This window comes from Ursus maritimus, unplaced genomic scaffold, assembly GCF_017311325.1.
Source record: "Ursus maritimus isolate PB19 unplaced genomic scaffold, ASM1731132v1 scaffold_22, whole genome shotgun sequence".
In the NCBI taxonomy this organism is placed as follows: Eukaryota; Metazoa; Chordata; class Mammalia; order Carnivora; family Ursidae; genus Ursus; species Ursus maritimus.
In genome coordinates this window covers 46,525,122-46,535,248 of record NW_024424675.1, presented here as the reverse complement: position 1 = coordinate 46,535,248, position 10,127 = coordinate 46,525,122, and the positions used below count along the sequence as shown (strand labels likewise).

The 10,127-nt window shown below is 64.8% G+C and overlaps 1 protein-coding gene across 1 annotated transcript; it reads left to right on the top strand.

Moving 5' to 3' along the window:
• The first annotated feature begins 3,714 nt into the window (after window positions 1-3,714).
• HRH3 (histamine receptor H3) lies at window positions 3,715-8,291 on the top strand. Its single transcript, XM_040637857.1, has 3 exons — window positions 3,715-3,964; window positions 5,008-5,174; window positions 6,203-8,291. The coding sequence occupies exons 1-3, from the start codon at window positions 3,715-3,717 to the stop codon at window positions 7,121-7,123; spliced, it is 1,338 nt and encodes a 445-aa protein (XP_040493791.1). The 3' UTR covers window positions 7,124-8,291.
• The last annotated feature ends 1,836 nt before the right edge of the window (window positions 8,292-10,127 follow it).

The window sequence follows — 10,127 nt, the reverse complement described above, 5'->3', positions numbered from 1 at the left end:
CCTTCACACCAGTGCCTAGAGTCACTTGTCCATCCACATGGGTCCAGCCCAGAGCCCTGGTCTCCACCTCTGACCCTGATGGGTCAGGACCCGGCCCCCCCCAGACTTTGGGCAGTGCCACGGAAGCTGCAGATGTTCTCATCTGAGCCATGTTCCAGCTCATGCAACACGTCCCACCAGGCGCTGAAAGCCCCCCACCCCCGCCACTGGGAGGGCATGTGCCTCACCTCGGCCCCAACTCAGCAGCAAGTCCAAACACTCCTGCCCCTGCACCCCACTTTTTTGAAAGGAGAGCTGAGTGGCATGCCCCGCGGCTGACCCAGCCCCGTGCCCTGGCATTCTCCGTCCCCCGCCTTGCTTCATTTCTTAAAACCAGAGGACATGGGTGGCTTCTTTACTGCGTAGTGTTTGCCTTCCTCCATTAGGACAACTTAGTATAGTGCCTGGTACACAGTAGGTGCTCAATAAAACCTCGTCGAATGGATGAATGAACAAATCAATCAGTGGGTGAACTACCTCTTCTGTGAGGGGTTTGTGGGGGATCTGGTTTTGCTAATCTGGCTAGAGTTTGTGTGAGTGGGGCATTTGCTCAATGGTCTCTTTGTTGGACTAGACATTTGGCGCACCGAATGCCCGCTGTTTCAACAAATGGAGAAACTGGAGCCCCAGGCCACTCTCTCTGTGAGGGTCTTGGTGAGCCCAGAGTAGGGGCCTGTCCTTGTCCCCCAACCCTCACCAGGCTTTCCCAGGGTCTTAGAGGGTTCTCTGCCATCCAGGGACCTGGAAACTCACTACTTGGGACAGAGCCCCCGTGGTATGATATCCTGTGGATAGCCATATGAGGACCTGCCTCGTTCAACCCAAATTGCCTTGGCCAGGTTGGGCCCAGCCCAGAGGACATCAGGCTTCTGTCCAGCCAAGGTCAAGGCTGGCTTCAGAGACCTTGATCTTAGAGCTGGGCCAAGAATGTGGCCATTAAGTGAGGGGCTTCTGGTCTCATGTGACTTTGGGTAGGTGGCTTCCTCACTCTACAAAGGGACCTCCAATCCTACCTACCTTTGAGGGCAAATGGGAGTTCATGAGGTCATGCTTGTAAATGCGCTCATCAGCCTTGGCCATGGTCACCCTCAAACTTGTGGGTCAACCTTGGCCCTCCCTCTCCTGATGGCCTCAGCTTACAAAGGAAGATCCCCACACTCAGAGAAACACATAACTCATCTGTGTCACACAGCTGGTCCCCTGGTGCCAGTGTCCGAACTGAGTCCATGCCTCTCTAGCTGCTGTGGGGCCAAAGACTGCCAGGGAAGACTCCAGAATCTTGATGGCCACAAGGACAACCATGCCCAGCTTCACTGAGACTACAGAGGGGCTGCCCTCTACACAGACTTTCCCTTGACTTGGCCCACCATCCTGTATGGTGAGCAACACATAGTCCCTGTTCCAAGATGGAGATACCCAGGCTGGAAAGGAGGCTCCCAGCTAGTGAGAGAGAGCCAGAGCCCCCCTTCAGTCCCCACCAAACTCCATCTCCCAAGGCCATGGGTGAAGGCATCCAATCCACACTGGACTATCTGGCCAAGGCCAGCCTTGAGTAGTTGGGGAAGAACAGAGTCTGGGGGGGGGGGGAGGTTGTCCGCTCACCAGGGAGCTGCTGGCTGAGTATGGCAGATAGTCCTGACCCAGGACTGAAGGCGTAGGAGAATTTGAGTGATGGGAGCAATGGGGTCTAGCAGCACCTGGCCGCTCCAGAGACTCTCCGCAAGGCTTGTCTCACCACCAACTAGCTGCCCGGTCCTGGCACTGCCCTGTCCACCAGGCACACTGGGGTGCGGTAAGGGGAAGCTGGGGAGCCTGGAGGGGAACAGGGCTCGCTTCTGGAGGGGAGGAGTATAGCCAGATACTCCCAGAAGGCTTCTGGGGGGATGATCTGGAGCCCCACACTCCTCCAGCAAAGGCTGCCATAAGCCATGGAGGAGTAGGTCTGCTGGGGCGAAGGTCTGGGGTCTCCTGCTGCAACCAGCTCTGAGGAAGGGTTAGAGAGAGCCTCCCCCACTTCCCAAAGTTTCTGAAGTACCTCTTGAGGCTAGGAAAGGGGGTGGGTCCTTGCACAATCAGGAAGCTACCGTAAGTATGGGGGTGCCTGTGTGTGCCAGTGCCTGGGGTCGGGACAGCAGCCCCTTCCCCCAGCCTCACTGCCCCCACCGCCCCATGCAGACTCGCCCATTTGTGTCCTCGTCGAGGCTTCAGCAGATGTGCGCCGCTGGGGACAGAGCAGAGTCGCTGCTTTTCTCTCCCTCGGGCACTGTTCCCTGGCTGTCTGCTGTCTGATGTGTGTGTGTCTAAGTGCCGTTGGTGGGTCCCCAGCCTGACGCTGGGTGGCTGTTTCCCTGGTTTGTGGGTGTCTGTGTGTCTGAGTGTGGGCGCATCTGTCTGTCTCGCTGTGAGTATCTCCTGCTGAATCTGTCCTTGACCCTGTCTATCTGAGCGTGTGTGTCTGGGGGGGAGGGGGTGCTCCCTCCCGCCGCCTCTCCTCCCCCATCCCCTCCTGCAGGCGCTAACGCAGCCGCCGCAGCTGCTGCCTTGGCTGCGCCCTAAGCGCAGTGACCTCGTCTGTCCCTGCAGCAGTGACCGCCCACTGCGCTGTCAGCCGGGGGAGGGGACCTATGGCGGAGCTCTGAACCTCTGGCCTCTCCCCCCTCAACCTGGGGCCGCGGGCGCCCCAGGTGGGTGTGCTCCCTTCCCGGCTGGGTCCGCTGGCTCCCCATCTTCCCTTATGTAACTCCACTACAGTCTGCGCCTTGCAGGTCACCCTAGACCCTGCGCGGGGCCCTGCCCACGGGGAGACCGAGACCCCAGTCCCACGCATATGGGGGCTGGAGCGGACCCCTGGCCAGGGCTCCTGCTCTCAGAGACCCTTCCCATCCTTTCTCTTTGGGACGTTCCTTCCCCTGAAACCCGCTTGCCTGAAGCATGACAGGAGGAGGGGTCTCGCGGGGCAAGTTCCCCCGAGCGCAGATGCAGGCATACCCCCCTCATTCCAGGTCCCCACAGTCTCCCCGGCTCCCGACGACGGTCGGCCAGGGGCACCGGGGCAGAGGGCACGGGGCAGGCCTAGCGGTGCAGGTACCGGCTCCTGTGTGAGCGGGCCGCCTGGCAGCAGGGGCGCCCCCCGCCCCGGCGCCCGCCCGCTCGGGCCGGGCTCTCCGCCAGCCGCCGTGCGCTCCTCCTGGCTGGGGCTCCAGCGGCCCGGCGGGCACGCGGCGCTGTCCGTGGTGCTGCCGGCGCCGGGCGGGGCGGGGCGGGGGCGGGGCGGGGGCGGGGCGCGGGCGGCAGCCAATGGCGGGGGCGCTGCGCGGGGCGCGGGGGGCGGCGGGCTGGGCGCGGGGCGCACTCGGCTGCGCGCTGCACTCCGGGCGCACCGGCGCTCTGGCGGCGGCTCGGGCTCCCGCTCCGCTCCAGGTCCGCTCGGGCTGTAGCGGTGGTTCCGCTGGCCCCATTCGGCCCGGATTCCGGCCCGGGCCCCCTCGGCGCCGCCCGCTCCGGCCCCGTCCCGGGCCTCAGCGCCCGCGGACCATGCGCCGGGCACCCCCCGGGGAAGCCGGCGGGGCCGAGAGCCCGCAAACACCAGGCTCCCGGGCCGGGGCCCCTCCCGGCCGCCCGGCCGGCGATCCGCGCCCTGCCCCGCGCCCCGGCGCCGCCTGAGCCGGCGGGGCCATGGAGCGCACGCCGCCCGACGGGCCGCTGAACGCGTCGGGGGCGCTGGCGGGCGAGGCGGCGGCTGCGGGCGGGGCGCGCGGCTTCTCCGCCGCCTGGACCGCGGTGCTGGCCGCGCTCATGGCGCTGCTTATCGTGGCCACGGTGCTCGGCAACGCGCTGGTCATGCTCGCCTTCGTGGCCGACTCGAGCCTCCGCACCCAGAACAACTTCTTTCTGCTCAACCTCGCCATCTCCGACTTCCTCGTGGGTAAAGCCCCCAGCCCCCGCCCGACTCCAGGAGTGCCCAGCCCGGCCCGGCCAGCAGGGATTGGAGCATGGACTAGGGTGCCTTTTTTGCTCGGGCACACGGCCTGCCGGGGAGCCCTGTTTGGGGAGGGGGCGTCCGGGAACCGTGGGGCGGTGGGCGCGGGCGAAGTTCCTTGCCTCCCCCGCCACAGGACGGGGGCCCGGGAGGGATATTCCTCGGGAAGGGGCCCCGGCGCGCCGGGCTTGGCAAGGCGCAAGGCGCAGCAGCCCCGGGTGCAGCGCTGGCTCCTGCGCCGTAGCCAAACAAAGGCTGCTGGCGGACTCAGGACGTGCGGAGGGCGCTGGGAGAGGTTTGGGGGAGGGGACAGAGAAGGGAGTTTTTAGAGCCGTGTTGGGGGAGGGGTGGGGGGGAAGCGGGGTGGGGGTGGGGGAGATGCTCGGAGGAGCGCGCTCTCACGTGTCCGTGCGCTGCTGCCGGCTTGGGGGCGGGGCGCGCGGAGGGGGCGCGCCAGACACCTGTTGGGGCTGCTAGGTGCGTCTGCCAGACACTGGCGGCGGTGGGAGCGGCTGGCGTGGCGGCATCCAAAGGCCCTTTGAGCCAGGAGAAAGGCTTTCTCGTGTTCTGAACTGATGAAGAAGGGCTGCCCAAAGGCCGGATTAGGGAGCAGGCGGAAGGAGAGGGAAGAAATTCTCCTTCCTCCCTTTGGGGCTTGGGAGGACCGGTGGGAAGTCTGGAAGTACTAAATCAAGGCTCAGGGTCTCACGGTGCCCAGAGATCCCCACCCCTGGGTCTTCCCTCCTGCCCCCAAGTCCAAGGGACGCCAGTGGCCAGTGGGACTGGAGGCTCGGCAGGGGTTGAAGACCAGGGGCAGGGTAGAGGTTGTGCCTGAGAGACAGGGTGGAAGGGAGGGCAAGGTAAGGCTTGCCGGTCCCAGGAAAGTGGCCGCTGTGCAACCCTCCAGTCCTGCCTTTCTCTCCACTGTGGTGGGGCTCACCCCGGGCACCTGTCCAGCCATGGCCCACCCTGGCCCTACTCTCCCACAGGGGCCTTCTGCATCCCACTCTATGTGCCCTATGTGCTGACCGGCCGCTGGCCCTTTAGCCGGGGTCTCTGTAAGCTGTGGCTGGTGGTGGACTACCTGCTCTGCACCTCGTCTGTCTTCAACATCGTTCTCATCAGCTACGACCGCTTCCTGTCAGTCACCCGTGCGGTGAGTCTGGGATGCCGCTGCCCGTGTCCAGTCCTGGGTGGGGGGTGGTCAAGAAGCGGCCACAGCAGAGGATGGCCATTCCACACTGTGGGCGGTACCAGGTGAGCCTGGCCCCTGCTGGCCTCACACCCAACATCCAGGTATTCTGTGGTCAGCTGCCCACTCAGGAGCCAGTTGCTGTCAGTAGGACGGGTCCTGGGACAGGCAGGAGGCGCTATCTGGACCTGGCCTCAGGTGTTCCTGAAGGAAGAGGGACAGTTCAGCCTGCACAGTTCAGCAGGTCCAAAGTTCTAAGAGCTGAGGGAGGATCTGGGCTAGAGGCCCCTCGTGGCAACTCCCCACGCGCACGCGTGCACGTATGCACAAGCGTACCCCAGGAAGTCAGGCATCAGCTTCTGGCTCCACAGGCTTCCCTTGGTGTGAGTGGTTACCCTGAGTTAGGGACGCTGGACGGCCTGGCCTTCCCATGTCACTGCCCTGCGGGCAGGGGCAGCAGCTGGAGCACTGGTCTCTCCTTTGCCTTCTCATCCCTTCTTGGTGGCTCTACCAGTCACTCTGAGCGCCCTCTGCTGGGACCTCACGTGTGCTAGTCTAGAGAGGCCATGGGACAGAGGGCAGAGCATGGGTTCGAGGTCAAGCCCCAGCTCTGTCTCCTTGAGCCACTCCACCTGCGTTCTCCGCCTCCCGCCCCGAGCCTCCAGGAAAGCGAGGACGGTAGTGGAGCTGCTGAGACATCCAAAAGGTGCCAAGCACGCACAGAGCCTGGCGTTTGGTGGGCGATCAGTGGACAGGGGACGCTCACCGCTGGCGGGGGTAGCGCGCAGGCGGTCTGCAGAGGTGGCACTCAGGGCTGATCTGAGGGAGGCTCTCCGACTGTAGGATCCATGCGGCAAGGGCAGGGAGGCAACGCACAGAGGCACCGAGGCCCAGAGGCTGCCGGCGGGCGGCGGGGGACCGCTCCCAGCGGCACTGTGGCTGCCGCCCGGGCCCGAGGCCCTTCCCTCCTGAGCTGGCATCTCCCACGGCAGGTGTCCTACCGGGCCCAGCAGGGCGACACGCGGCGGGCGGTGCAGAAGATGGTGCTGGTGTGGGTGCTGGCCTTCCTGCTGTACGGGCCGGCCATCCTGAGCTGGGAGTACCTGTCCGGCGGCAGCTCCATCCCGGAGGGCCACTGCTACGCCGAGTTCTTCTACAACTGGTACTTCCTCATCACGGCCTCCACGCTCGAGTTCTTCACACCCTTCCTCAGCGTCACCTTCTTCAACCTGAGCATCTACCTGAACATCCAGAGGCGCACCCGGGGCCGGCTGGACGGGGCGCGCGACCCCGAGCCCGCGCCCGAGGCTCAGCCCTCCCCGCCGCCCGCCGCGCCTGGCTGCTGGGGCTGCTGGCACAGGGCGCGAGGGGAGGCCCTGCCGCTGCACAGGTACGGGGTCGGGGTCGGCGACGCGGCCCCTGGCGCCGAGGCCGGGGAGGCGGCCCTCGGGGGCGGCAGCGGCGGGGGCGCCGCGGCCTCGCCCACCTCCAGCTCCGGCAGCTCCTCGCGGGGCACAGAGCGGCCGCGCTCGCTCAAGCGGGGCTCCAAGCCCTCGGCGTCGTCCGCCTCGCTGGAGAAGCGCATGAAGATGGTGTCCCAGAGCATCACCCAGCGCTTCCGGCTGTCGCGGGACAAGAAGGTGGCCAAGTCGCTGGCCGTCATCGTGAGCATCTTCGGGCTCTGCTGGGCCCCGTACACACTCCTGATGATCATCCGGGCCGCCTGCCACGGCCACTGCGTCCCTGACTACTGGTACGAGACATCCTTCTGGCTGCTGTGGGCCAACTCGGCCGTCAACCCCGTCCTCTACCCGCTGTGCCACTACAGTTTCCGACGAGCCTTCACCAAGCTGCTCTGCCCCCAGAAGCTCAAGATCCAGCCCCACAGCTCCCTGGAGCGCTGCTGGAAGTGAGATGGCCCTTCACGGGCACCTGGGGTGCTGGGGCAGGGCCCCCCCACTGCCACGACCCCTCGAGGCTCTGGTTTCCTGGGCAGCCGGCGCTGCCATCTCCCTCCCAGCTGCCTCCTCTCCCTGGTGGGAGCCGCGCCTTGTCTTCGGCCCACCCTAGATGCCATGCCAGTATCTCTTAGACCACCTGCCTGCGGTGGAGGCAGCTCAGTGGGCTGGCCAGAGAGGCCCTCGCTGCCTGACCCGGAATGTGGACGTCCGCCCCGCCACCCAAACCCTAGCTCTACACCGGGCGGGGCCATCCCAGCCCTGCTGCCCACCCTCCCTCCACAGACGGTCTGATGGCCAGTGGTGTCCGCCCTTTGCACAATTACTGCTTGGTGTCCTTCCCAAAGCGAGTGATGGGTGTGTGCTCTGCGCCCCGTGACGCAGCAGTTCGCCCCGCACGTGCACACACCTGCACACACGTGCACACACCTGCACCCCCCCGCCCCCGCCCAAACAAGCCTGGGCCATTGGCTCTGCTGCTATCTGTCCCCTGCTTAAGCCCAGGCGCCCGCTCCCTCACCCCTCTTCCCTCCAACTCCCTCTGCCCCCAACGCATCAAGTGCCCTCCAGAACCTCGCGGCCGTTCTCCGCTCTTCCATTCTGGGTGTTTCAGGAAGACGAAGAAGAAAACACGTCCGTGAACTCCATGTTCCTTGGCTGTTTAATCAAGAGAGACAAAATTGCTGAGGAGCTCAGGGCTGGATTGGCAGGTGTGGGCTCCCACGCCCTCCTTCCTCGCGCTGCTGCTTCCGGCTGAGCTGCGCCAGCTGCTTCTGCCCACCCCGCCCCCGGGCTTGGGGTGCTGGGCCCTGACTGGCAGCTCTGAGAGGGGCCCGAGGGCCGGACGCCTGCTTGTCCAGAAGGCTGCCCCTTCTGCTCTCTGCTCAACCAGCTTCCTAGGGCTGACGGTGGGAGGGGAACTGGCCATGCCCCGAGGGTCCCGAGGCTTGCAGGCGCAGCCCGAGGAGACAGGGCCCCGGGGACGCCCAGGGGAGGGGCCATTCGCCATGTCCTGTGCACCCTGTCGGCGCTCTGCATGCCTCGCTCCCCGCGTGCCCGCTGCACTACCCTGCAGACTTTGAGGTCCACAGTAAAGTGTATTTTTTTATCGGTGCTGATTCCTGAGGACTTCTTGGGGGGTGTGTGGACTGAGCTCCTGTACTTCAGTGGGGACCCCGGGGAGATATGAGACCACCCAGCAAGGCATGAGGAGCAGGTGAGGAGCAAAGGCTGGCCTGGCCTGTCACACTAGGTTTGATCCAGATCAGGGACACGTGCCCAGCGGTGTCCGCATCCACGCACACCGGTTTAGGAGGGTGGCATGGTGCTAGGAGGGGCTCTGTCCAGCCTTGAGAATACGATCTGTAGCCCTGCACCCCGGCCCGGTGCAGCCTGCCTGCTCCCCAGGACTCGGGTTCTCATCCTTCTCGGCCACGACCTTTCCCCTGCAGAGCTTCCCGAGGCATGGGGACTGGAGCTGAGCCCCGGGGGTGGAGGGGAAGGGATGGGCCCAAGGAGGGGAGGCACCTTGGGTAGAAGAGCCATCCTGGGCAAAGGTCTGGAGTCAGGCCTGAGGGCAACAGATGGGGACAGGGAGAAGGAGAGGATGGTGCCGGGTGAGCATGGGTCCAGTGAACAATCTATCCTTGCAGTCTCCACGGAGGGGACAGACACTGCTCCCAGCCCAGGTGGTCAGTCCACCCAGAGAGGGGACAAGACCAGCACAACTTCGGGGAGATACAAACTTGGGTGGGTCAGAAGCCACCTCCTCCAGGAAGCCTTCCTTCTTTTCCAGCCACTAAAGCCCTCCCTCCCTGACTTTGCGTTCTCTCCCGACCACGTTGGTCCTGCTTCTGCAGGACTTCAGGCAGAGCCTGTCTCGTGACGCGCTCTGACAGCCAGATGCCACCCTCTCCACCCTCCAGACACAGGTCAGCAAACTGCTTCTCACCACTGCAGAGCGAAGCTGTTCACAGCAACATTTAAAAGCCTTCCTCCTCCAGACACCTCTCACCCCACAGCTGTATCTGCACCTTCATTTCCCAAACGCCCCAGAAAACTTCCTCCAGAACCCTCAGCCGGCACCCCTTTCCCTGCACCTTCTCTCCTTCCACCCCCAGAGACCCCGCTGGGCAGGGCTGGATGCTCTTCTTGTCCCCCTCCTTAGTGGCCAGAGGGAGGCGTGAGCCTGGGGCTCCCCTCTGGGCGCTGGGCGCCGTCACGAGCAGAGGTCGGAGCGGGGGCAGCAGGAGAAGTGGTGGCAGACACGGCGGTGTCATCTGCGGGGCCCAGAGCTCAGGCACGCCCTGTGGCACAGCCAGCAGGCTAGCCACTGGCCTCCCTGCTGGCCCCGCAGGACCCGGCCCGGCCCCCCAGCAGGCGTCCGTCCCTGCAGCCCAGAGCTGTCTGGGGAAGGACAAAGAAGCTGTTCTCTGCAGCGGTGGGCGCCTCCGTGCCAACCGCACAGCCAGAGCCCTGGCTGCCCCTCCGCCCAGCCCTGCTAAATGGCTACAAATTGGAGGATAAAAGCGCAGGCTTTCAAGCAATTTTGTCTTCAATCTCTGGAAACTGCTGCTCCCCGAGCTCCTGCGCGAGGATGGAGGAGGAGAGAAGAAAGACACTGAGTCTATTGGGCCTGAGTCCTGCAGCAAACAAACATGCCGAGGGGGCCTTTCTCCTTGGACTGGACGCCTGGGGGAGAGGCAAAGCCGGCGGGTCCAGCCTCGGCGGGGTCCGCCCACGCCAGCGGCTGTTGTTTATTGAGCACCTACTGTGTGCTAGGCACTGTGAGGGGTGCCAGGCTGCTGCGAGGCAGATCAACGAGCAGCTGATAAGCAGGGCCGTTCCCACGGGGACATCAGTGGTGCAGGGGTGGAGAGGAGGGCTGGCCTGGCTCATTAGGCGGGTGGATGGGGAGCCTGTGTGAGGAGGCGGCGTTTCGCTCGTTCATCTCGCAAAC